This window comes from Malus sylvestris, chromosome 5, assembly GCF_916048215.2.
Source record: "Malus sylvestris chromosome 5, drMalSylv7.2, whole genome shotgun sequence".
Taxonomy (NCBI): Eukaryota; Viridiplantae; Streptophyta; class Magnoliopsida; order Rosales; family Rosaceae; genus Malus; species Malus sylvestris.
The window spans coordinates 45,869,381-45,896,630 of record NC_062264.1 but is presented as its reverse complement, the minus strand read 5'-3'; the positions used below and the strand labels follow the sequence as shown (position 1 = coordinate 45,896,630).

At 39.8% G+C, this 27,250-nt stretch overlaps 5 protein-coding genes across 5 annotated transcripts; 2 read left to right on the top strand and 3 right to left on the bottom strand.

Annotated features, from left to right (window-relative positions):
- The first annotated feature begins 695 nt into the window (after positions 1-695).
- Positions 696-2,215, top strand: LOC126621602 (probable F-box protein At4g22030). Its single transcript, XM_050290141.1, has one exon. It carries the CDS (start codon positions 793-795, stop codon positions 2,053-2,055), a length of 1,263 nt encoding a protein of 420 aa, XP_050146098.1. The 5' UTR covers positions 696-792; the 3' UTR covers positions 2,056-2,215.
- A 12,499-nt stretch (positions 2,216-14,714) lies between these two features.
- LOC126621603 (probable F-box protein At4g22030) lies at positions 14,715-16,258 on the top strand. The gene has a single exon (XM_050290142.1). It carries the CDS (start codon positions 14,824-14,826, stop codon positions 16,084-16,086), a length of 1,263 nt encoding a protein of 420 aa, XP_050146099.1. The 5' UTR covers positions 14,715-14,823; the 3' UTR covers positions 16,087-16,258.
- A 386-nt stretch (positions 16,259-16,644) lies between these two features.
- On the bottom strand, positions 16,645-20,017 carry LOC126621604 (aminomethyltransferase, mitochondrial). The gene is made up of 4 exons (XM_050290143.1): positions 19,691-20,017; positions 18,191-18,765; positions 17,630-17,748; positions 16,645-17,304 (listed from the first exon to the last, which is right to left on the bottom strand). Exons 2-4 carry the CDS (start codon positions 18,749-18,751, stop codon positions 16,758-16,760), a joined length of 1,227 nt encoding a protein of 408 aa, XP_050146100.1. The 5' UTR covers positions 18,752-18,765; positions 19,691-20,017; the 3' UTR covers positions 16,645-16,757.
- Positions 20,018-22,459: 2,442 nt separating this feature from the next.
- On the bottom strand, positions 22,460-22,816 carry LOC126622971 (glycine-rich protein 5-like). Its single transcript, XM_050291632.1, has one exon. It carries the CDS (start codon positions 22,814-22,816, stop codon positions 22,460-22,462), a length of 357 nt encoding a protein of 118 aa, XP_050147589.1.
- Positions 22,817-23,827: 1,011 nt separating this feature from the next.
- LOC126620775 (uncharacterized) lies at positions 23,828-27,231 on the bottom strand. The gene is made up of 6 exons (XM_050289054.1): positions 26,826-27,231; positions 26,634-26,710; positions 25,034-25,070; positions 24,391-24,604; positions 24,188-24,308; positions 23,828-24,088 (listed from the first exon to the last, which is right to left on the bottom strand). Exons 1-6 carry the CDS (start codon positions 27,205-27,207, stop codon positions 23,909-23,911), a joined length of 1,011 nt encoding a protein of 336 aa, XP_050145011.1. The 5' UTR covers positions 27,208-27,231; the 3' UTR covers positions 23,828-23,908.
- Between the last annotated feature and the right edge of the window lie 19 nt (positions 27,232-27,250).

Here is a 27,250-nt window from a genome sequence, read left to right as displayed (position 1 = left end):
ATAACTTGAAATACACAAAATTTATACTGGTTAGACATAATTTTTACCTACATCCAGCTGTGATTTCTCTTAGTACATGAATCATGGATTCTTTGATTAATAATAAAGCATACAATACTTTTGCAAACCCTACACTAATCCCTATTCTCTCGGCTATCTCAGGCTTTTCTCTCTCTTATTTCTAGCCTTGCCGCACCCTATTTATAAGTATAGGGGGTGGTTTACATGCCTACTTCTTGTTAAGTTTCCTATTCTATGTGGGATAGGAAAATAAACTTTCTTTCATTTTTCCAATTGTACTTCTCAGATTTCCGCTCTAAATTCTAAAAAGAAACTTAGTTCCTTCCTAATACAATTTTAAACAAAATAGGATACTCACGTTAAAAATGTCGTATCCAGTGCACAAGGCTCCCGCTTTACGCAGGGTCTAAATTTCGAACAATTCTTACCCATGCTAATACTATACATGTGTGCATGGGGACGGGAGAGAGAACGAGTGAAGGCCATGCAAAATAGTGGACCAAATATTGAGGAGGAAAATTAAAAAAAAAGGGAATGGGTCACGCTGCAGCATCAGGTCAGCCAATAAACCAAGTCCAGTCAATATTTCCAAATCTGACCCCTTCTACCCTTTTCAGTTTTCAGCTCTCCTGCATATAAATACCCACCACATCCCACCATCTTCTTCCATTCCCAACTCTCTCCTCTCCTCCTACTCCTCCAAACTGAAAACCCACCTGAGATCTTCTGCTCTCAACACTCTTAACAAAACACAGCACCCCAACCAATCAAATGGCTTCCCTCCAAACTTCATCTCTTCTCTTCTCTTCTCCCTCACGTTGTTCTTCCTCAAACAGAATTCATGTCCGCAAGCTCCCAAGAGTCCGCTTCGCTGACCTGAAACAAACCACGAAGCCCGTCCTCGAAGGCCTCCAGTTGAAGGAACAAGTTCTGAAACACGAAAACACCGATTTGTATAACAACAATCACTCTGCAGCAGCAGCAGCCGCGCCTACAGCTTCCACAACTCAGCTCTACGCGCTCTTAGAGGCGGTGGCGGACAGAGTGGAGATGCACGCAAACATCGGCGAGCAGCGCAATAACTGGAACGCACTCTTACTTAGCTCTATCAACATGATCACTCTCTCCGCTTCCCTAATGGCCGGAGTTAATGCAGCTGCTGGAACGTCCGTTTTGGCATTGAACATTTCATCGGCTATTTTGTTTTCCGCAGCTACCGGAATGCTGCTTATCATGAACAAGATCCAGCCTTCGCAGCTCGCCGAGGAGCAGCGCAATGCTACGAGGTTGTTCAGGCAGCTCCAGAGCGAAATTGAGACGGTGTTTGCTCTTCGTGATCCTACTGAGAAAGATGTGAAGGAGACAATGGAGAAGATTTTGGCACTTGACAAAGCTTACCCACTTCCGTTGCTTGGTGCAATGCTCGAAAAATTCCCCAAAAAATTGGAGCCGGCTGTTTGGTGGCCTAGAAATGTTGTTCAATCTCAAAATCCAAGGAAACCGAAATCCCAGATGGGAAATAATGTGAATGGATGGAGTGAAGAACTTGAAAGCGAAATGAGAGAAATTATTCAAGTTGTGAAGAACAAGGACCTTGAAAACTATGAGAGATTAGGAAGCTTGGTAGTATTAAAGACCAACAAGATTTTGGCAGTTTCGGGCCCTGTGCTTACTGGGATCGCGGCTGTTGGATCCGCTTTTGTAGGCCATGGATCAGCCACTGCCGCGGTTGCAACAGTGGCTGCAGGCTCTTTGGCTAGCGTAGTGAATGCTTTTCAGCATGGCGGGCAAGTAGGGATGGTGTTTGAGATGAATAGGAACTGCGCCGGCTTCTTCAACAAGTTGGAGGATTCAATTGAAGCAACACTTGGAGAACAAGACTGGGAGAAGAGAGAAAATGGGGTGGTTTTTGAAATGAAAGTTGCAATGCAGTTGGGAAGAAGCTTGGAGCAGCTCAGAGAACTTGCATCGAAATCAGCTTTGTATCGTTCGAACGGAGAACCCATAGACGAATTCGGTTGCAAGCTTTTCTAATTAGTGTAAGAGGATAAAGAATGGTTAGGATCATGCCACTTGTCATAAGATTGTAGACCTAAATTAGTTAGTTAGCTAGAGACTTGGTTCTCTATATATACATCAATGTAATAGTAAGAAATGAAAGCATAATAGATTAATGCAATACTTCTCTCTCTAAGATTCTCTCTCACTCTTCTTCTTCGATCTCTCTTTCTCTCTAGTTCTTGAAACCCTAGCTATCTTTCTCAATCTTCTTACATTAACATGGTATCACTTGCCATTGATACTCACGTTGCAATCTCCGATCCTCTAGCTTCTTCCGCTCATCTTCTCCGTCTGTAATTCTCCAATCTGGTATTCTTCTTTGTCTGCAACTTCTAGGATTTCTGCCATTCGTGATCTTCTTGTGCACTCCAGGTGTTTGTAATTTTTCCTCTGTTATAAATCTTTTCATTTCGCTACTACAACTATGGTGACTGCATCGCAATTACAAATTTTACAATCTCCGATCATTGGTCTTATTTCTACAATCTCTACATCTGTGAATGTGAAGCTTGATGATTCTAATTACTTGAGTTGGCAATTTCAAATGCAATTATTACTTGAGGGCCATGGAATCTTGGGTTTTGTTGATGGATCACGTGTTTGTCCCCCTCGATATGTTACTGGTTCTGCTAATTCTGATAGTTCTGGTCTTGCTGCTGCAAATTGTTATTCTCAATCTGAGAATGAAGACTATATTGTTTGGAAGATGCACAATCGTGCTTTATGCAGTTGATCACTGCTACTTTGTCTCCAGTAGCAATTTCATGTGCTATTGGTAGCACCAGTGCCTGTGATCTGTGGACTCGATTAAAGGAACAATTTTCGGTTGTCTCTCAGACTAGTATATTTCAACTTAAGTTGAATCTTCAAACTATTCGAAAGGGTTCGGATTCGGTGTCTCAATATCTGCAACATATTAAGGAAGCTAGGGATTATTTGTCTGCTGCTAGGGTCACTTTTGCAGATGAGGATATTGTTATACTTGCCCTCAATGGCTTACCTCCTCAATATAATACCTTCCGCAGTGTTATAAGGGGTTGTGAAAATGTTATTTCTCTCAAGGAATTTAGGGTACAATTGCTTGCTGAGGAGCTGATTGTTGATAGCAATGTGAACTCACAGATTCTCACTGCCATGATTGCTAACAATTCTAGTCCTCAATCTCCCACAGCTCAACCTCGATCTGGAGGTTCAGGTCTTGGTTTCTCAGGCCACATTAATGGTTTCAATAATGGTTATTCTGGTTCTTCAGGAGGGTATCGATCTTTTACCAACAAGAAGGGCAAAGGCAAATTTCATCAAGGTATAATTATCCTAATCCTAATCCTTGACAACAGTTTCACACTACTTTTCCTAATTCGAACCCTGGTGTTCTTGGTCCGTCTCCACCATAGTATTTTGGTCCTCATACCACACCACAGGTTCCTTGTCAACTGTGTAATACATTTGGTCACACGACTCCATTCTGTAACTCAAAACAAATGGATAGGCAAGGTTGTAACATCCACGATAAAACAAATCACACTACCTGGTATTGCTTCTTTAATGACAAATGGCCTAATTTTGGTGGTCCACATCATTCTACATCAAATACTACTGTATATGCTCATTCTACACCAACATTTTCACCTCAGTCTCATAAGCAAGCTATGCACACAATCACTTCTCAATCATCCCCAGCTTTCACATCTCATCATCAACCACATATTTGGATTACTGACTCAGGTGCTACAAATCATATAACAGCAGACCTTAGTAACTTGTCATTGGCTTTTCCTTGTCCCACAAATGAAACTTGTTTATACCATATTTAGGGCCTCGTATTTAGATCTCGTACAAATACTCAGGGGACTTAAATGTAATTATGGGATAAAGGAAGGGGCAAATATGTAATAAGTGAGGAGTCCTTATTCTATAAAAGGACCCCTCACCCTCACAATTAGTAAGAGGCTCATTCTCACCCTCATAGGCCATTTCTGAAGCCTCTCACCCCCTCTCAAAGCTTCCTCACACCCCCTAAGCTCTAAGCTCTCTCTCTCCCTCTTCAACAGAGAAATATAATACAATCAGTGTGGACGTAGCCCAAACCTTGGGGTGAACCACGATATATCTTGTGTTATTTACATTACTTGCAGATTCACGGTCGGATTTACGTTGTTCCAAGACCTCCGGTTTTGTGCATCAACATTTGGCGCCATCTGTGGGAATCGACACAAAAAGCTATGTCGGTTCTCTTTCATTTTTTCATCAAATCTCACCACTGTGAATCTGCAAAAGCATAAAAAACCAAGAACACCACTCTCTCTCTGCCTCTTTCTCTCTCCCCATGGTTTCTTCAACTTCAATTCTGACTTTGAATTTGGCATTTGGGCCTCTTGCATATTTGCAGTATGAAATATCTGCATACAAGATCCCCACTTCTTGACAGTTTTCGATCTTCAACCTTCAACCATATCAAAACGGCGTTGTCCTGATCCCCGATCGGACCTTCTAGATCGAATCACTTTACGCTTTCTTGAAGCTTCAAGTCCTTTAAGATGGCAGATAACGACGAGGGAGGAGGCTCGGAGACCCTTCTTCGCCTCTCTCCACCCAGCCGCTCGATCGCCAGGTTCAGGCCAATTTCCAGATCGTGCTTCCCTTCCAATTTCCAGATTCTATTGTCTCTCCAGGGCCAGCCGCACGACTCCGCCGTTGCCGACACCACCGTAGCTGCCCAGTTTATTCACTCTCTCATCTCTCCGGGGCCAAAATCTCCACGCCCAACACCTGTTTGAGGAGATCACCCACTAAAGAGTCCCGTCGCCGGTTATGTCTTCCAAAGCTGTTTCCGCTTCTTGCTGCTCAGCAGAGCCTCACTTTCTCTCCCATCTTCCTCCGAACCAAATGCAACCCAGATGGCCATCAACAGGGACTCCACTTCCTTTCCAATGATTGGCAAGATTGGGTCCTACACTGTCTTTATGACGCCGCCCGAACCGGTTTTTGAATCTTCCCGGAAAATGATCGCGCCGGTCTTTGAGTCCCCCAAAAAGGCGGCCCCGCCCCCGGTCCAGCAGACGCCTCAACAATTGCTGAAGCCCATTGCCGTATCTTCAGATTCCTCGTCCGATGGCTCGATGTCAAGGATTTTCTAAGAATGCGGTCACCAAAGTGCAGAAGGCTCATTCAAGTTTGGACGACCATTGGCACGCTATTTTGGATTAAATCAGTCAAGATATCAGTGAGCGCTAGATGAGTATTACCAGAGCAAGGGAGTGATGTTGATGGAAGCTGATATAAGCAACTAAGTTCAATCAAGGTCCAGAATCAAGGCGAGAAGAGGTCAAGTCACTGACCCGCACAACATAGCCGAAAGATTACGGAGAGAGAGAATTGCAGAGAGGATGAAGGCTCTGCAGGAGCTCGTTCCCAATGACAGCAAGCCGGGTTCAACGCAGCTGCGAGGTGTAGGCAAACACGACAGAGACAGAGACAGCAAAAGCAAAGCAAAATAGAAAAAGGAAAAGCAGAAAGCCCTACCTCATGAATGATGCTCTCTAATGGTCTTCCATATCTCTGCACAATCTTCAACTGCATCATCATCACAGCCCTAAGAATAATGCAGTAATGGGTTATCTTCAACAACCCACTTGGACAAAGGGAATAACTCTACGCATGTGCTAAATCCGACCCATGCCATCCTGTCCATCCATCAGCTTGTCAAAAGAAACAAAAACAAAAAGAGTAAAGGTAAAGCAGGTTTCTTTAAAAGCACACAGCTGGAAAGTGGTCGATGATAAAGGAATTCAGACATCTAATGATGCCAAGTTGTTGCCATCCCACTACAAGGTCCCAACATCTCATTGTGTCGGTGCCTTGGGACGTTGGATTGACAAGATACCGAGCACCATTATTCCTAAAAAGAGCGGTCCTCCATGAAAGCGAACGCTAAAGCAAAAAAAAAAAAAGCGTAAAAAAAAAAAAAAAAAAAAAAAAAAAAAACAAGGAATAAACCCCACACCCGAATGATGTAATTTATTTTTATTATCTTTCGGAGACATCTGTATCAACCCCATCAGAGGGTAATATGTATAAACCCCATCAGAGGGTCAAAAAAAAAAAAAAAAAAAAAAAAGGAAAAGCCCAAAACAAATGGGCTGACATGTTGTGGAGGGCAAAGGCCCATAGGCCTGAAATGGCACCAACCAGGTCATCAAAAGTACGCCTAGTACTCCAAATTATACTTGAGCACTACTCATGTCATTCATACATAAACATTCATGAGCATCATTCATGACAATCATACATAAACATTCATTACCATCATTCATGTCAACATTCATGAGCATCACTCATGTCAACATTCATGAGCATCACTCATGTTAACATTCATGAGCATCACTCATGACAACATCCATGAGCATCACTCATGTCAATCAACATAAACATTCATGAGCATCACTCATGTCAATCAGCTTCAAAAAAGCTTCATTTACAGAGCTTTAGCTTCAAAAGCTTCATTTACAGAGCTCTAGATTCAAAAGCTTCATTTATAAAAGCTCCAGCTTCGAAAGCTTCATTTACAGAGCTCTAGCTTCCAAGCTTCACTTGCAAAGCTTCACCTACAAAGCTTCAGTGCAGGGTATACAAACACCGCCTCCGAACAACCACCACTTCGGCCCATACATGGATTCAATTTGAAGTCTCCAGCCAACAGACTCTATTGACCGAAGACTTGGGGGACTACATTATGTACCATATATTGGGCCTCAACTGGGCCTCATGAAAAATACTTGGGAGACTCTAGCCCATCACTTATGTATTGAGGAGTGAGCCCTTATTCTATAAAAGGGAATCCCTCACTTTCATTAGAGAGCACCCATTATTCATGTACTGAGGAGTGAACCCTTATTTTATAAAAGGGACTCCCTCACCTTCATTAGAGAGAAACGCCGCCAGCTGAGCAACCGCCTTGTCGCGAGCATCAACTCTAGTCCATCATTTATGTATTGAGGAACGAGCCCTTATTCTATAAAAGGGACTCCCTCACCTTCAACACCACAAGCCGAGCCAACCAAGGCAATATAAGCTACAAGCAAAGCGGCCTCACAACATGTGCTACTTCTAGTTGAGCATCATTTCAGATTGGGCACCGCCTCATATCGAGCATCAGTTACTTCGGCCCACACATGGACTGAATTTCAAGTCTCCAGCCAAAAGACTCTCTTGACTGAAGGCTTGGGGGACTACTGTTTATACCATATTTAGGGCCTCGTATATTTGGGCCTTGGGCCTTGTATTTGGGCCTCACACTAAAGCCCATACTTTGTAAAGGAGGAGGAGCCCCTTATTCTATAAAAGGGGACTCCTACCCTCATTCTAGAAGAGGCTCATTCTCAACCTCAGAGGCCATTTCTGAAGCCTCTCACCCCCTCTCAAAGCTTCCTCACACCCCCTAAGCTCTAAGCTCTCTCTCTCCCTCTTCAACAGAGAAATATAATACAATCAGTGTGGACGTAGCCCAAACCTTGGGGTGAACCACGATATATCTTGTGTTATTTACATTACTTGCAGATTCACGGTCGGATTTACGTTGTTCCAAGACCTCCGGTTTTGTGCATCAACATACGGCGCCAAATGTTGATGCACAAAACCGGATGTCTTGGAACAACGTAAATCCGACCGTGAATCTGCAAGTAATGTAAATAACACAAGATGTATCGTGGTTCACCCCAAGGTTTGGGCTACGTCCACACTGATTCTGTATTTATTTGAGGGAATAGAGAGGGAGATGGTGAGAGCTTCTGAGAGCTTCTGAGGGTGAGAGAGGGGATCTCAGGCCTAGGAATTGGCCTCCGAGAGTGAGAGTGAGGCCTCCCCAATTGTGAGGGTGAGGAGTCCTCATTTATGTATTGAGGAACGAGCCCTTATTCTATAAAAGGGACTCCCTCACCTTCAACACCACAAGCCGAGCCAACCAAGGCAATATAAGCTACAAGCAAAGCGGCCTCACAACATGTGCTACTTCTAGTTGAACATCATTTCAGATTGGGCACCGCCTCATATCGAGCATCAGTTCTAGACGACATCTAGTTACTTCGGCCCACACATGGACTGAATTTCAAGTCTCCAGCCAAAAGACTCTCTTGACTGAAGACTTGGGGGACTACTGTTTATACCATATTTAGGGCCTCGTATTTAGATCTCGTACAAATACTCAGGGGACTTAAATGTAATTATGGGATAAAGGAAGGGGCAAATATGTAATAAGTGAGGAGTCCTTATTCTATAAAATGACCCCTCACCCTCACAATTAGTAAGAGGCTCATTCTCACCCTCAGAGGCCATTTCTGAAGCCTCTCACCCCCTCTCAAAGCTTCCTCACACCCCCTAAGCTCTAAGCTCTCTCTCTCCCTCTTCAACAGAGAAATATAATACAATCAGTGTGGACGTAGCCCAAACCTTGGGGTGAACCACGATATATCTTGTGTTATTTACATTACTTGCAGATTCACGGTCGGATTTACGTTGTTCCAAGACCTCCGGTTTTGTGCATCAACAAAACTGTGCAAAATGGTGAAGGTTTGCAAATATCTCACATTGCTAGCTCCATTATTCAAACACATGTACATCCAATAAAACTCAATTATGTTCTCTATGTGCCTAGACTTTCAAGCAACTTGTTATCAGTTCACAAAATTTGTCTTGATAACAACTGTTGATTAATATTTGATGCTTATTGTTTCTAGATTCAGGACAAGGCCACATGGAGGATATTATACAAAGGACTATGCAGTAATGGACTCTATCCTATCTCTTCACCCGTCCATCATCACTTATTACACAGTCCAGGCACTCCTAAAGCTTCTGCATTTCTTGGTCAGATTGTTAGTTCTAATATCTGGCATAGTAGGTTAAGTCGTCCTACTAATAACATAGCCAAAATAATGCTACATAAGTCTTCCATTTCTTGTACAAAGGATGATGTCCCATTGATGTGTCATGGTTGCTTAGAGGGCAAGTTTACTAAACTGCCTTTTCAGTCTAGTGATCATAAATCTGTAATTCCTTTTGCAACTGTACACAATGACCTTTGGGGTCCTTCTCCATGTAATTCCATTTATGGCTATAAATACTATGTGCCTCTTATTTATGAGTGCACTCGATATTGTTGGTTGTTTCCCCTTTTCAACAAGTCAGACTTCTTTGAAACCTTTGTTGTTTTTTATTCTTTTGTACAAACTCAATTCTCCGTGTCTATCCAAACATTACAAACTAATGGTGGTGGAGAGTATAACAGTGCTAAACTTCAATCTTTCCTTCATAGTAAAGGCATTACACATCATAAGTCTTGCCCACATACCCCAGAACAAAACAGTTTGGCTGAAAGGAAACACATGCACATTATTGAAACCACTGTCACATTTTTACAATCTGCAAAATTACCCTATCATTTCTGGTCTTTTGATTGTCAAGTAGCAGTGTTTCTTATAAATCGTATGCCTACTCCTATCTTGAAGAATTGTTCACCTTCGAGTCTTTGGTTGTTTTTGTTTTCCATTATTGAGACCTTATATTAAAACAAAGTTACAACCTAAAACCACATAATGTTTTTTCCTTGGGTATGGCTCAAAGTACAAGGGTTTTATATGTTTTGATGTCTTAACGGGTAGAATTTATATATCTCGACATGTTGTCTTTAATGAGTCTAGATTCCCATATCCTCATTTGATTGTGAAACCTACATCCACACCTGTCCAGGTATCTTTCCCTTAGTCTTTACCTTTATATCATGTACCTGATATGAATAACATCTTAGTTCAGCCTCCAATTACATTATCACCATCATTATCTATGTCATCAAATGGTGTCATCTTTTCATCATCAGTTCCACTGTCTCCTTCATACATAACTTCTTCTTCTGTATTAGTACCATCCCCTAGTACACTGTCATCACCAAAGAATGTTGCATCTCCGTCCATTACTGCACCTGCAAGTTCTTCACAATTACTCCATGTGGATCCTGAGTTTTGTTCTAATCTCCTTCAAGTGGTATTGTGTCGCATCCCAGTTCCGACTCCACCGTAGCACGATATTGTCCGCTTTGGACTTACCATTCCCTCACGGTTTTGTTTCTGGGAACTCACGAGCAACTTCCCAGTGGGTTACCCATCTTGGGATTGCTCTCGTCCAAACTCGATTAACTTTGAAGTTCTGATGAAATCCAAAGTCAGTGAATTCCTAAAAGACCTTGTGCTATAGAGAGGGGAGCATGTACATATAAGGCATATCACCCCCTCTCCACTGGTCGATGTGGGATGTTACAATCCACCCCCCTTAGGGGCCTGACATCCTCGTCGGCACACTCGCACCACAAGGCAGAGTGGCTCTGATACCATTCTGTTACATCCTAGTCCAGACTCCGTCGTAACACAATATTGTCCGCTTTGGGCTTACCATTCCCTCACGGTTTTGTTTCTGGGAACTCACAAGCAACTTCCCAGTGGGTCACCCATCTTGGGATTACTTCGAAGTTCTGATGAAATTCGAAGCCAGTGAATTCCCAAAATGTCTCGTGCTATAGGAAGAGGAACATGTACATATAAGATACATCACCCCATCTCCGTTGGTCGATGTGGGATGTTACATATTGCCTATAGCACCACTTAATCTACATCCTATGCAAACCAGAAGTAAATATGGTATAATAAAAAAAATATTATTGCTCAATAAGCTCCATGATTCTAGTGGTGTTGATTTAGCTCAAGTGGAACCTGCTACCTATAAGTCTGCTTTGAAAGCCCCAGTTTGGTTGAATGTTATGAAAGAAGAGCTGGATGCATTTTAGCATCAACACACATGGAGTTTAGTTCAATTACCACGTAACAAGAATTTGGTGGGTTGCAAATGGATGTTCAAACTCAAAACGAACTCCGATGGTTCTATTGCTCGACATAAGGCTCGCTTGGTTGCCAAGGGGTTTAATCAAGAACCTGGTTTGGATTATGGGGATACCTTTAGTCCAGTGGTTAAGCTAACCACTGTGAGACTAGTTCTAGCTTTGGCAGCACACTTTAATTGGCCTTTGAGGCAGTTGGATGTAAAGAATGCATTCCTGCATGGAGTGTTAAATGAAGAGGTATACATGGCTCAACCTCCTAGTTTTGAAGATCATTCTCATCCTGAGCTAGTTTGCAGACTTCACAAGTCCTTATATGGATTAAAACAGGTTCCCCGAACCTAGAATGAGAGGTTCACAGATTTTCTTCAATCTCTAGGATTTTAGTCTACATATTATGATTCTTCCTTGTTTGTTAAAATTGTTGGAAGTAATATTGTCATCCTATTACTTTATGTGGATGATATTATTATCTTTGGGAGCTACTTTCGCTATTCGGCAGGTCATTCAATCTTTGACAACTGAATTCAATATCAAGGACTTGGGAGAGCTGCATTACTTTCTGGGGATTCAGATTACCAAAATTGATCAAGGTTTATTCTTGTCACAGTCAAAGTATATCCAAGATTTATTGGAGAAGGTTGAAATAATGGATTGCAAGGCATGTGACACTCCATGTCTTCCCTACAATAGACTATTAAAGGATGATGGTATTCCATACAACAATCCAACAGTATATAGAAGCATCATTGGAGCTTTACAGTATCTCACTTTCATTCGGCCTGATATTGCTTTCTCAGTTCATCAAGTTTGCCAATTTCTGCAGTCTTCAATGGTGTCTCATTTCACAGCAGTGAAACGTATTCTACCATATATCAAGGGTATCTTATCAGTTGGTATTTCTTATACTCGGGGTGTTTTGTCATTAAAGGCTTTTAATGATGCAGACTGGGCTGGGGACCCTAATGATTGTCCGGTCAACTACTGGCATGGTTGTCTTTTTGGGCAATGGCCCTATTTCGTGGTCCTCCATGAAGCAAAACATGGTTTCCAGGTCATCTATAGAGGCTGAGTATAGAGCTATGTCAACCACAGTTGCTGAGCTTGACTGGATTCAGTAATTGTTACAGTTCATGCATGTTAAACCTCATGATGCTCCTATGCTTTTCTATGATAATCTTTATGTCATTGCATTGTCGTTCAACCCTGTTCAACATCAACGGACAAAGCATATTGAGATCGATGTGCACTTTTTCCGTGAACGAGTTGCTAAGAATACACTACTGGTTCAGTTTGTTTCATCTCGGGAACAATTTGCAGATATACTCACTAAAGGTCTCAATGCTCCTCTATTTCGCTCTCATTGCTTCAATATCATGCTTGGTCCCTCCAAGACATGAGTTTGCGGGGGGATGTAAGAGTATAAAGAATGGTTAGGATCATGCCACTTGTCATAAGATTGTAGACCTAGGTTAGTTGGTTAGCTAGAGATTTGGTTCTCTATATATACATCAACGTAATAGCTTCTACAGTAAGAAATAAAAGCATAACAGATTAATGCAATACTTCTTTCTCTAAGATTCTCTCTCACTCTTCTTCTTCGATCTCTCTTTCTTTCTAGTTCTTGAAACCCTAGCTATCTTTCTCAATCTTCTTACATTAACAATTAGTTCATCAGATTTTGTACAAACATAACAAAAGGAAAAATTCTTTGATTTTTTAGTTACTTATAGAATCTAGCAATTCATTTGATTCTTTGTACAATGATGTAACATAGAAAATTTAGTGTTAGCACTCAAATTTTTCACACTACAATTTGTTTCTTTCGTGGAATTAAGCTTTGTTTAGCATTAAACAACTGCGGTTTGTGCTTAATTAGTATTTATTGAAAACAAAATTTTATGTCCTTGTTGAGAGAGGGAGTTCTGAGTTTAGTAGTTGAACAAAATAAAGTTGTTTTCAGCCTAGTTGAATATTTCAATGAAATGCCAGTTCGTACCAAAAATATATTACAAAGTTTGCCCCACAAAACATGTGACCACATGACCACTATATTTGAACCGTCTATCTTTTAAATTTTCCCTCAAAGATCAAGTCTACCAAAAATCACTCAAATCTGAAATCATGTGACCACATGACTGCTAGGTTTAGGATTTCTTTATAGAAATTAGTTCGTCAACTTTCTTCACTACAAATGAATGTCTTAATAATTTTGAATTTGTCTATTTTGTTCAAAAAATAATCTGTGGATGATATTCTAAAAGATAGACGGTACAATTCATTAAAACATATTGTAGAGTAGGTTCCATAAAAATACCATGCAGGTGAATAGAGACAGAAAGACCACTTCAATTTAGAAGTCAAAAACTTGTAAGTTGGACTTTAGATTATCAAACCAAATTGTTAAATAGAGTACAACGCAAGTAAACGTATCCTCTAATCACTATACATTATTAGCGGTGAACACATGTAATGTTTTGGTTTACTCCTTTTATATTTTTGTTAATTAATCAACATGTAAAACACTATAAATACGAGAAACAGTATATCATTTTACTAAATATTTAATTATTAAAATTCCTCCTAAACTATCATGAACGTATCTCTTTACCATATGTTTTTGCAACTGTATCACTTTATCTAATAGCATTTTGTATCTCACATAACACTAGTTTGCAAAATTCGTCAATTAACGAATAAATTTTGCTCCGCGATATGGCATGATATTATTAATATGAATGACATTTTGATGATATATTGAGTATCTCGTATTAACAAAAAAAAAAAAAATTAGTTAACACACGGAGTTGATGAACTATGGTAATGTGAATTACAAATTGAAAGTTTAGAGGGGAAAAGTGATACAGTTGCAAAAGGAGAGGATGAAGCCATACTTTTGAAATACTTGATGGTGCATTTTGATAGTTAAGCATTTTACTAAGGTAATGTTAATTGAGCAGTATTAATCGTATTGTTTTAGTTGTGTTCATATTAGGGTTGTCGTGTAATGTATGTTGTATGAAATTTTTGTTATAATTTTGACTCTCTTTTGAATCTTGTTCTTTTATGTATCCGGCAATAGACTAAACTTAGCAAATTAGAGAATAACTTGAAATACACAAGATTTATCCTGGTTAGATAGAACTTTTGCTTATGTCCAGCTGTGATTTCTCTTAGTACATGAATCACGGCTTCTTTGATTAATAATAAGGCATACAGTACTTTTGCAAACCCTACACTAATCCCTCTTCTCTCAGCTGTCTCGAGCTTTTCTCTCTTATTTCTAGCCTTGCCGCACCCTATTTATAAGTATAAAGTGTGGTTTACATGTCTACTTCTTGTTAAGTTTCCTATTCTATGTGGAACAGAAAAATACACTTTCTTTCCTTTTTCCAATTGTACTTCTTGGATTCCCACTCTAAATTGTAAAAAGAAACTTAATTCTTTCCTAATACAATTTTTAACAAAATAGGATACTAAAGTTGACGAGCTAACTTTCGAACAATTCTTACCCATGCTAATACTATTCATGTGTGCATGGGGACGAGAGAGAGAACGAGTGAAGGCAATGCAAAATAGTGGACCAAATATTGAAGAGGAAAATTAAAAAAAAAAAAAAGGGAATGGGTCACGCTGCAGCATCAGGTCAGCCAATAAACCAAGTCCAGTCAATATTTCCAAATCTGACCCCTTCTTCCCTTTTCAGTTTTCAGCTCTCCTGCATATAAATACCCACCACATCCCACCCACTTCTTCCATTCCCAATTCTCTCCTCTCCTCCTACTCCTCCAAACTGAAAACCCACCTGAGATCTTTTGCTCTCAACACTCTTAACAAAACACAGCACCCCAACCAATCAAATGGCTTCCCTCCAAACTTCATCTCTTGTCTCACGTTGTTCTTCCTCAAACAGAACCATAAATGCCGCCATTCATGTCCGCACGCTCCCAAGGGTCCGCTTCGCTGACCCGAAACAAACCACGAAGCTCGTCCTCGAAGGCCTCCAGTTGAAGGAACAAGTTCTGAAACACGAAAACACCGATTTGTATAACAACAATCACTCTGCAGCAGCAGCAGCCGCGCCTACAGCTTCCACAACTCAGCTCTACGCGCTCTTAGAGGCGGTGGCGGACAGAGTGGAGATGCACGCAAACATCGGCGAGCAGCGCAATAACTGGAACGCACTCTTACTTAGCTCTATCAACATGATCACTCTCTCCGCTTCCCTAATGGCCGGAGTTAATGCAGCTGCTGGAACGTCCGTTTTGGCATTGAACATTTCATCGGCTATTTTGTTTTCCGCAGCTACCGGAATGCTGCTTATCATGAACAAGATCCAGCCTTCGCAGCTCGCCGAGGAGCAGCGCAATGCTACGAGGTTGTTCAGGCAGCTCCAGAGCGAAATTGAGACGGTGTTTGCTCTTCGTGATCCTACTGAGAAAGATGTGAAGGAGACAATGGAGAAGGTTTTGGCTCTTGACAAAGCTTACCCACTTCCGTTGCTCGGTGCCATGCTCGAAAAATTCCCCAAAAAATTGGAGCCGGCTGTTTGGTGGCCTAGAAATGTTGTTCAATCTCAAAATCCAAGGAAACCGAAATCCCAGATGGGAAATAATGTGAATGGATGGAGTGAAGAACTTGAAAGCGAAATGAGAGAAATTATTCAAGTTGTGAAGAACAAGGACATTGAAGACTATGAGAGATTAGGAAGCTTGGCGTTAAAGACCAACAAGATTTTGGCAGTTTCGGGCCCTGTGCTTACTGGGATCGCGGCTGTTGGATCCGCTTTTGTAGGCCATGGATCAGCCACTGCCGCAGTTGCAGCAGTGGCTGCAGGCTCGTTGGCTAGCGCAGTGAATGCTTTTCAGCATGGCGGGCAAGTAGGGATGGTGTTTGAGATGTACAGGAACTGCGCCGGCTTCTTCAACAAGTTGGAGGATTCAATTGAAACAGCACTTGGAGAACAAGACTTGGAGAAGAGAGAAAATGGGGTGGTTTTTGAAATGAAGGTTGCAATGCAGTTGGGAAGAAGCTTGGAGCAGCTCAGAGAACTTGCATCGAAATCAGCTTTGTGTCGTTGGAACGGAGAACCCATAGACGAATTCGGTTGCAAGCTTTTCTAATTAGCTCATCAGATTTTGTACAAACATAACAAAAGGAAAAATTCTTTGATTCTTTTAGTTACCTGTAGAATCTAGCAATTCATTTGATTCTTTGTACAACCATGTAACATAAAGAATTTAGTGTTAGCACTCAAAATTTTCACCCCATAATTTGTTTCTTTTGTCAAATTAAGCTTTGTTTAGCATTAAAATAACTGCGATTTGTGCTTAATGAGTATTATTGAAAGCAAAATTTTATGCCCATGTTGAGAGAGGGAGTTCTGAGTTTAGTAGTTGAACAACATAAAGCTGTTTGCAGCCTCGTTGAATATTTTTATGATCATACTTCCCAGAAATGGTCTAGATTAGACGGCTTAGATTCACCTAAAATGTTGACTTTGAAGCCCTGTCTTACCTTGAATGGTTTGACTTGGGTGAGCTACATTGTGGTCATTGTATTTCTCTTAATAAATTAATTATTTTAATATAGACAGCACTCCTCCTCATGTTTCATGTTTGGACATGCTTGTTTAGCTGTGAAACTAACAGTAAAACATCATCCACGTCGGTAAGAAACAGTAACAGTAAAAGATCATCCATAAGCAAGTAGCATTGACAGAAACAGTCGAGTTTTATCAAGAAATCAAAGGGGAAACTGATTAGAAACCCGATGATGATGTCGCGCGCTTGAATTATGATGGCTTGTAGTATTTTGTAGGTACGAAAGGCATTTTCGTGACAGCTCCATCGTAGGCCTTTCCTCGGACAATAATCTTAACTTTGGTTCCGGCCTTGTGTGATCCAGACTTCACGTACCCCATCGCTATGTTTTTCTTCAGGCAGGGGCTAAATCCTCCACTTGTGACTTCCCCAATGGTTTCACCTTTCTCGTTCTGAATCTCGCTGTGGCTTCTAGCAGGCGGGCCTGAAGAGATGAAACCAGCACGCCGGATTTTAGGACCTTCCTCAAGTTGCTTGAGTATTACCTCAGCACCAAGAAAGCCGCCTTCTGCCCTTCTTCTCTTCCCTATAGCCCATGTGAGTCCAGCCTCCACAGGTGTTGTGTGTTGCTCCATATCATTGCCGTATAAACACAACCCAGCTTCCAGTCGGAGACTGTCGCGAGCACCCAGACCTGTCAGCCTCACCTTCCCCTCGGATTTCTCCAAGATTGCTTTGGCAAGATCTACTGCTTTCTCATCAGGAACCGAGATTTCAAATCCATCTTCACCGGTGTACCTAAAATTCTCAGTGAAAAGTACAATCAAATGTCAATCACAGCTCACTCAATAAGACAGTAGAAATGCCAAATTCTTATATCACCAAAGAAAGGCACATAACAGAATAAAGTTGCTTCACTTGTCATCTTCAATTCCTTTTCTTAGTAACTACATGGGGGAAGAGAAACGACTAACTAAGTCTGAGAACTCGCAAAAAAAACCTTAAATTGGTATAAACCAAGGGTCATCAGCCGAATTCTCAGATGGAAAACTATAATCCCCACACCGTCAAAAGTAATTTGCTCACTTTGGAAAAGACCACAAAAGAGACAGGGGAAACGTACCCAGTCCTTGTGAGAAAGCAGTGTGCACCATTGATATCCAAAATTCGGAACTCTCCAAAATATAACTTGCTCAAATCCTCTTTTGTCAAGTGTTGAAGAGTTGGGGCAGCAAGAGGACCCTGCTCGAAAAATCAGAAAACTCTTGGTGTTACTATAAGGAACATTAATCAGCTATTGAAGCAAAATCAAACTGTGTCCAATTGTGAGCCTACTTCACTATCGTAACTGCAGCAGTTTTAACTAATCGAATTATTTGTCAAATCAACATAAATAAGTTTCAACTGAACTACAAAACCTACCTACTAATTACTGTACTTAGCTCAAATTTCTTTTAAACTGGAATTTTTAATGTAAGAGGAAAAAAGCAGCAATTGAATCAGACAATTCCAAACTCAAATGCAGTTGAATAGGACAAATTTCAAATATGCAACACCCCAATCATACACACCAGTTCTATCAAATGAGGAAGTGAATATTTAAAAAACACGAGTATATGGCAGATTCGGTACAATAACAAAATGAATCAACAAAGACGAGTAAATATTTGATCAAAGGATTGACCTGGAGAGCTAGAAGAGATCTCTCATCATGGATGTGCCATGAGACATCTCCGCCTTTAGCCTTGAATGCCTTCATATGCTCTTCAATGTGAGCAAGATCTTTATCCCTACATCCAGCATTCACCACCAGGTATATGTGGTCATCGGTAACCTTGGTAATCACAGAGTCATCAATTGCCCCTCCCTTCTCATTTGTAAAGACAGTGAGTGTCCCCGTTCCAGGGGCAAGCGAAGCAACATCCGCAATGACAAGCTTTTCAAGGAATGGAATGGAGTCCTTCCCCTTAAGGCTCAGCCCACACATATGCGAGACATCAAACAGACTACCATTCTGCCTGCAGTTTATAGTGGAGTCGATGATCGAGTCCTTATACTGAATAGGCATTCCCCATCCAGCGAAAGGCACCATCTTTCCACCATTTGCAATGTGGAAGTCATAGAGGACTGTCTTTTTGAGTTCAGCTTCTGAGGCAAAGTATCGACGAGCTACGGCCTTCTTGTCACCCTGAGCAATACGCCGGGTGATTGACTGGCCAAGTTGCCACAAACCCGCTCCTCTCATCTTAGCAGAAATATCTGAGACACATAATCAATCATACTGACTTTTAGGTTCATGTTACAAAATCGAGATAGGTCTGCTATACTAGAAATGACATGCCTCTATAACTTGTCCTACAAACAAAGCATATTCTAAATGGGCACCAAACGATTCAAGCCAAACCTCCATATCTCAAAAACAACAATAATCAATACACGGTAGGGCGTCATTAGTTGCTGTGAGGAAGAAACCAACGAGAGACAAATCGATCAAAAATGTTGCATTGCATTGCAATTCATACAGTTTTGTTAGTGTGGTTGTATCGAGATATTACCCTTAAGCACCAAATTTTTGAACTTTGAAGTCGAAAGTCATCCAAATGGTATAAAAACACAGAGGAATTGATCAAGCAGGTCTCTTTACAATACAATTTTCAAACTTTGCATTTGAGAATCCACCAAATCAACATAACAAGTTTTAAACCACTGAAAAAATGCTACAAATCAATCAGAACCTCTTTCAAGAACAATAAAACAATTGAATATTAAGCCATTGGGACCTCAAATATCAGAACCATCAAGGAAAAAGCAAACCAACCACACAGATCTCCTAATCTCACATCATCTAATCTAGAGAGAGAGAGAGAGAGAGATGCATTAAAAAAAAAAAATTCCCAGAAACACACACCCAACATAACAAGTTTTAAACCACTGAAAAAATGCTACAAATCAATCAGAACCTCTTTCAAGAACAATAAAACAATTGAATATTAAGCCATTGGGACCTCAAATATCAGAACCATCAAGGAAAAAGCAAACCAACCACACAGATCTCCTAATCTCACATCATCTAATCTAGAGAGAGAGAGAGAGAGAGATGCATTAAAAAAAAAATATTCCCAGAAACACACACCCAATGAGATGCAATTACAGAACAAGGAGAGAGAAAGAATAAGAAACTCACATGCTGAGATGGGTTGTCTTCTCTGTTATCAGTTCTTTCGAAAACAAGCAAATCTGAGACTGAGAGCCCAAATGAGCATCTGCAAACTCAGAAAAAAGGTGGCGTTTTTATATTTCTGAGTCCCAAGTACGAGACAGTCGCAGAGACAGATAAATTAAAAAAAAAAAGGAAAAAGGAAAAAAGAAAAGGGTTGGTGGGTATGTAGTGGGTGGAGGAGGGTTTTCCCCTTCCTAATCGATAGAGCACCCCATCGCCAGTCAGTGAGTGGTGATGGCAGAACTTGACAAAATAACCCCTATCCCCTCTATTCTATGATCATATCGCTTTCTTCACTCCACTCTTTCAACACATGGACTTGTGGGTCGGATCGGATTCGGGTTTTGCCCCTTTTTATTTGCGTTCGTTTTGTGTTCATGTAGGGTGAAGATGAAATTTACTATCAATCAACTCGTAACACTCACTATTATTGATGCTTTTCACAAGGTTTTACGAAATGAGTTATGAGGTTTTAATTTTCCTCAAATGCATTATGATTTAAAATCGTATCAATTTATGCTTATTTTTTGGTTAACAGTTTGATTCAACATTAAATTGATGTGTAGTAGATATGTGACTTAGTTCTAGGTTATGTATAATCTACACTTGCACAATTAAGACAAATTAGGTGACTATCTGTCGTTTGGGAATAATTATGCATTTTGAAGAGAAGTTGAAGCTCGATGATAACTAGTTTCGTTTCCAAGTAGTACTATTGTGATTTCCACACCAATACATAAATGAGTCACACGCAAATCATGCTACCAATTTAATAATAATCACAAAAACATACAATTGTACAAATCGTAGACATGAAGGATGGGGATGATTTAGATGAAAGACTGACAATAATAAAACCTCATGGGACATTTTGACTTTCTAATACAAGTGAGCCTCATATACAATAATAGCATGGCCCACCTATATTAAAGTGTCAACAAATGTGTTAGTTTTGTATGTTTAAATAGAATTATGGGTAAAAGACTGTTTACTACTCTCATGTTTCGTGATTTTCAACATTTAGTACATCAAGTTTTTTTCGTCTCAGAGTCATACCTAAAGTGTAAATTTTGGGACAGTCTCATACATCCGTTAGTCAAACTGTTAAGTTTTTCGTTAACTGTGACGTGGCGCACTGACTGGGCACCACGTGTCATCCACGTTTTTTTTTCTTTCTTTCTTTTCTTTTCTTCTTTCTTCTTCTTCTTCTTCTTTTTCTTCCTCCGACTGCAACTTTCTTTTCTTTTTTCTTTTTTTCTTCCTCCTTCTCCTTCTTCCTTGCTTCCTCCTTCCTCCTTCCTTCCCTTTCTTCCCCTTCTTCCTTCTTCTTCCTTCTTCTTCTTCTTCTTCTTCTTCTTCTTCCTTTGAATCTGCCCAGATTCAGTTTTTTTTTTTCTTCCTCCTTCTTCTCCTTCTTCCTTCCCCTTCTTCTCCTTCTTCCTTCCCCTTCTTCGTTCTTCTTCTTCTTCTTCCTCCGAATTTGGGGGAAGATGAAAGTTTTTTTTTTTTTTTTTTGAGGAAGAAGAAGAGGAAGAAGGAGAAGGAGGAAGAAAAAATTGCAGTCGGAGGAAGAAGAAGAAGAAGAAGAAAGAAAGAAAAAAAAAAACAAAAAAAAAAACTTCCCCAGATTTCGGAGGAAGAAGAAGAAGAAGAAAAAGGAGAAGGAAGAAGAAGGAAGAAGGGGAAGGAAGAAGGAGGAAGAAGAAGAAAGAAGAAAAAAAAAAAAACAAACTTCCCCAGATTTCGGAGGAAGAAGAAGGAGAATGAGAAGGAAGAAGGGGAAGAAAGGGAAGGAAGGAGGAAGGAAGAAGGAGAAGGAAGAAGCAAAAAAAAAAAAGAAAAAAAAGAAAAAAAAGAAAGTTGCAGTCGGAGGAAGAAGAAGAAGGAGAAGGAAGAAGAAAAGAAAAGAAAAAAAAAAAACGTGGATGACACGTAGCGCCCAGTCAGTGCGCCACGTCACAGTTAACGAAAAACTTAACAGTTTGACTAACGGATGTATGAGACTGTCCCAAAATTTACACTTTAGGTATGACTCTGAGACGAAAAAAACTTGATGTACTAAATGTTGAAAACCACGAAACATGAGGGTAGTAAACAGTCTTTTACCCTAGAATTATTGTTATACTCTAACAAAAAAAAAGTCTCGTTGCAATAGGAAAATGATTTATTCACACTTTTTTAATTAATGCATGTTTTATTTTTTTAGTTATTAGATTGAACGAATAAAAATTAAATAAAAAGAAAACTAATGAAAAGGGCTTGAAAACTTTGAGTTTTAATGATAATGACAAAATAAAGGGTAAAGTGAATAGTACCAGGATTGACTTTTTAGTGTAAAAATGTGGTTTTTCGTTAAAGTGAACAGTACCGGGTGCTTTTCGTTAAAGTTCCCATAAATAAATGATGATAACCATAGAAAAAAAAAGTGTAGAAAAGATGAAATTTGGACCATTCCAATCTTACATAGAGCACAAAAGCATGAGGCTTACTGGGCTCATAGATTGCCCTGGCCCAATGTTCCCAACATTTCTACTCAAGATCCATCTAAATATTGCCATGCAAAATAAAAAATTAAGAACAAAACAGGGATAATTAATCAAAGATAGAGAAAATTCAAATTTGGTAACTTAAATTAATTATTCCATATCTAGTACACCAACCATATATGATGAGTACAAATTAAGCAACTAGTATTAATTAATTGATTCAGCTAGCTGCATGCATATATAGTGCTCAAGTCGATCCACCACCAGCTCCTTGCCCTTCAACCGCCCCCGTTCCAGCTGCAGCTCCATCCGCAGCTCCAGTTGCAGCTCCGGATTCAGCCCCAGATGCAGCTCCGGTACCACTACCATGGCCTACTCCACTTCCGAACCCACCTCCAAAACCAAATCTTTTACCATATGGATATCCATAACGGGGAAACTTGTGATGGAAAAATGCATACGTCTTTTCATCATCAAATTTAAATGCACCGCCGACGATACCCTTTTTGCTCATTGCAACGTCCCTCCCAGCCTCCGTGGTGCTACTGAGTGTAGCTAGAGCACCCAAAAGCACCAACATGATCAAAACCTTAGTAGCAGCCATGATCTCAAGCTATTCCTAGGAGAGAGGTAATAAGCTAAAGATTTGTGTGTATTCGATTTGGGACATTTCCCTTCAGGTTGGGCGACTGAATTTATAGGTTGAAGAACAAGACTAGAGAAGATGAAGGTTGAAATTAGGGAGACACTTCATGTACGTGAGTAACCTATATTTTTGGTTTACCAACAAATTAATACAACCACCCCTAAACATTGTTTGTGTGTGTTTGCATCAAAATGATCTTTTTTTTTTCATTTCTAACCTCTATTGCCTCTACGTAGTTGAGAGAGGTTACTAAATTCGTATCCCTCGTGGTTTGAAAGTCAAATGTAAAATCACACCATCGACATGCATGTTTGTGACGTTAATTTAAAATGAAATATTTTAAGTCACGTTATTTGCACTTGGAGCTATTTGTTAATCACTATACACACTACAATAAAAACTGACAACTACTGATATTAGTTGTACCAAATGAGGTGCATAAAAAGCATATAAGTGACTAAGGGCTGATTTGGTATTGCTGTGCTTTGAAAAAAAATTGCTGTGAGAATAAGCGGTTGTGCTGTGAGAATAAGCGGTTATGAAATAAATCAGCAGAGCGTTTGGTAAACTTTTTTGTAAAAGTGCTTTTGGAAAAAAAAAGCAGTCTGATAGGGGGTCTTTTCATTAAAGGAGCACTGTAGCTCCGTGTGCTTTGAAAAAAAACCAGTTTTCCAAAGCTGCAAATAGCAGCTTCAGCTTTTTCCTTTGATTTCAGCTTATTCTCACAGCAGCTTCCAAAATAAGCCCTTTTTTTCAGTTTACCAAACACCTAAAACCCTCACAGCTTTTTTTCATAGGTGCTTTTTTTTAAGCACCTCACTCCCAAACTAGGTCTAAGTGGGTTAGCCACTTAGAGACCTTTTACTCACTCCATTTTGTAGAGGTAAATGTTAGTGATAATGTCAATTTAAGGTATCCGGTCATTAATCAAATTGCACATGAAGCATATATTCGAGGACAATATTGAAAAGAGGTACAAATTAAGTCCAGAGTCACTTATTTTTTTTTCAAGTTTCGCACATTGTCTGCATAAAAATGTGCATGATGATTTTAAGTGTTAAGAGTGAGCTCAAGAGAGACATCATTCGCATCTGAATTCCCAGAGGCTTTGCTGAGCCTCAACAGTTCACGGGAGGCTTTCGTTGATGACGAGTTGAGTGATAGAAACATTCTTGCATCATATTCACTTTCGGTACCGCGTAAATCTTCCAAATGTTTATGATTGCTCTCCTGAAAGTTCATACACATGGAATGGAATATTAAAGGACTGTTCAGAGACAGAATGTCATAGGAGAGAGGGAGAGAGAGAGAGAGAGAGAGAGAGAGTACTTGTCCAATATTATCACTGCATCTTTTGAGTAGATCATTGAATATAAAGAAAGAATTTGGTTTCTGCTCGTATCTTTTACTTGATACTTGATAGGGTACTAATGGCTTCGTCTCATCCTTCCTGTAAATATCATGAATGTAAATCTCACATAACTAATAATGTCAATTAGGAGATAAAAAAGAATTAATTAATTTACAATTACCATTTGGCCTGAGGGCTGGTGTTCTTGGTAGCGAGGTCTTCAATGTAACAAGTTTCATTGCTTTGGCAGGGTCCATAATTGTACATTTTTATCACCCCATTGTTCTTTTGGTGACAAACAGTTTGGGCAATATTGATTGGTTTTAAGTAGATTGAGTTGTTAGAGTGCTCAGAGACCAGAAAAACACCATTCTCCTTTGCTGCCATAGCCGCTGCTGCACAAAATTTCAATTCAATTATTAGCTAGAGCTTAAAGAATGATAAAAACATTCATGATTACGCAAATTTTAAATGAAAAAGAGAGAAGGAGAAAGAAAAACCAATAAACTCGTGTTGCAAATCAATTAGGTCTTCTTCTTGACTAATCTTGAAGGTACCAAATATCATAGAAAAATCATACAAATACATTATTCCTAGGAATTACAAATCAAGAGGAATTTTGAGCAAATCGACTATATATATTCACATCTAGTTCAACAATACTTTTTTGTTGCTATACATATATAATACATGATGAAGGGATATATATATGTATATATGTATATATATATATATATTGTGCAATATATTAAATGACCAAAATAATGATGGAAATTAGTCCAGAGTGAAGAGGAGAGAGGGCATGCATGTATGTTCGTGTGTACCTTGTATGCCTTGCTCATGCTTCATATTCCTGTACAACTGTCCACGGTCACAAACCTAAACGTTAGAAAGAATAAAAAAAGAAATTCCAAAGTAATTAAGGTGCTTGCTATGAAACTGCCTCTCATCTTTTCTTTGAGTGCTCTATTTCTTGTCAAAGTTTGGTCTGCTTGCTTAGTATGGTTTTGCATGTCATCATGCTTTCATCAAGACATGGATAATTTTTTTGGGTACCCTTTGGTTTGGTTTGTGGTTTTGGTATTCAGCTGGTGGGGCATGATTGGTGCTGGTGTTATTTAATTTGGGCTCGTATTTATTTACGTTTTAGGGGTGAACTACAATCAGTCTCCTCTCTTATACGAGCAATCAAGCTAATTGAGGTTACTTCTATTAATAATGTTTCCATGAAGAACTCTGTTGATGTGCTATGTATTGTGCTATGTATTCTTCGGTCAATTGGTGGGCATGGTCGTCCTACTAAGGCTCCTCGTACGGTTGAGATGGTATGGAGTCCTCCTTCCTCTTCCTGGGTTAAGGTGTACATAAATGGTGCAACTAGGGGCTCCTGGCTTGGCTGGTATTTTTGGAGATCACAAAGGACTTGCTCTTGGTTGTTTTGAGAGTTCGCTTAGGTTAGCATCATCCTGGGAGGCTGAGTTGCATGCCGTTATTCAAGCTGTCTCTTTTGCTTGGGACAAGGGTCGGTAAATTTTATGGATTGAATGTGATTCTTCTCTTATAGTTCATTTTCTTTCGACTCGAGTTGATGATGTGCCTTGGTCATTCTGTGTTCAGTGGCATAATTGTAAGGTGCTTTTATTTTTTATGTGAATCCGATTTTCTCATATTTATGGAGAAGGTAATCAAGTGGCGGATTACTTAGCTAATTATAGAGTTGATCATCCAGGTAATTTTGGTGAGACTTTTGCTCTCCTTGTGTTGCTGCTCCATATCTTCATAATCTATCTCAACTTTCCTGTTATAGGTTAGTTGATACTGAGCTTTGTTTTTCTATGATGGGAGGTGGTTTATTAGCATTTTGCTTTGCGGTCTTGGACTTTGGTTCGAGGAATCTTCGTCCAGTTTTTCTTTTTCATTGATGTATTGATTTTTTTTTTTGCGGGTTTTGGCTTCGTCTCATGCTCGTATTTATTTATCATCGCTTTTTATTATTTAATGAAATTATGGAGATAGGGGATGGGGTCGTTCTATCGGAAAGTTAGCTCTTTCTAATTGCTTTGAGTTGGAAAGAAGTAACCTACTTTATAGTTGATGACTAATTCTTGGGGTCTTGGTTCTTTTTGACCGTTTGTATGGATTTGGAGAGTAAAACTAATATGGTAGACCAATGACCAAGTATTTTATATAGTTCAACTCGCATAAATCTATTATCATTCTTTTATACTAAAAACAAAATAACAAAAAAAGCAAAAAACTCTATACTACCCAATTAATTAATTGGAAATTTCCTCTTCAAAATAAATAAGTAGAAAACACCAAATTAACAAAGAGAGCTTTTTCTACGCTTAACAAGATCTAGCTATCTCTTGAACCAAAAAAAAAGAAAGAAAAATGTAGTTATCTAGCTAGATCGCAGATTACCTGAAGATGGCTTTTAACGTGCGATATAGTGAGGTCTTTCACATTCATGATCGGTAAAACCATCTTTGGAGTGGCTCCTGTAATTAATTAAACACAACCATAAATTTTTATTAACAATTTGCTATGTATATATATATATGTGTGTGCGCGCGCGCGCGCGCGCGTCTGTGCTGGGAGAAAAGCTAAAGTTACTTTGTTCTCCTCCAAGCCTTTCTACTGCATGCACAAAACAGCGGTGAAGATCAGGCGTCCAACGAAGCCGAGGCATTTTGGACCGAACATAAGGTCTCACCGGAACCGATGATGGCGAGGATGGTTTCAACAGGCTGCCGCTCATCTGACGATGACTGGGCGCGGCCGGAAAATGGTGGGGATAGCCGTCGACTACTAGCTGCTTCCCTAGAGTTGTGCTTCTCATAGGAGTAACACCATCACCATCACCATCATCAAATGATGACGTGTAGGGTTTCTGATCACCATTGTCAACAGAAGAAGAGGGAGACCTCTTAAGAGATGAGGATCTCTGGTGATGGTGATCATCTCCTTCAACCCTCTTCATTGCCTGATCTTTCATGTTAGAGAGAGAGATCTAGATATATACGAGATGGGGTCTCAGA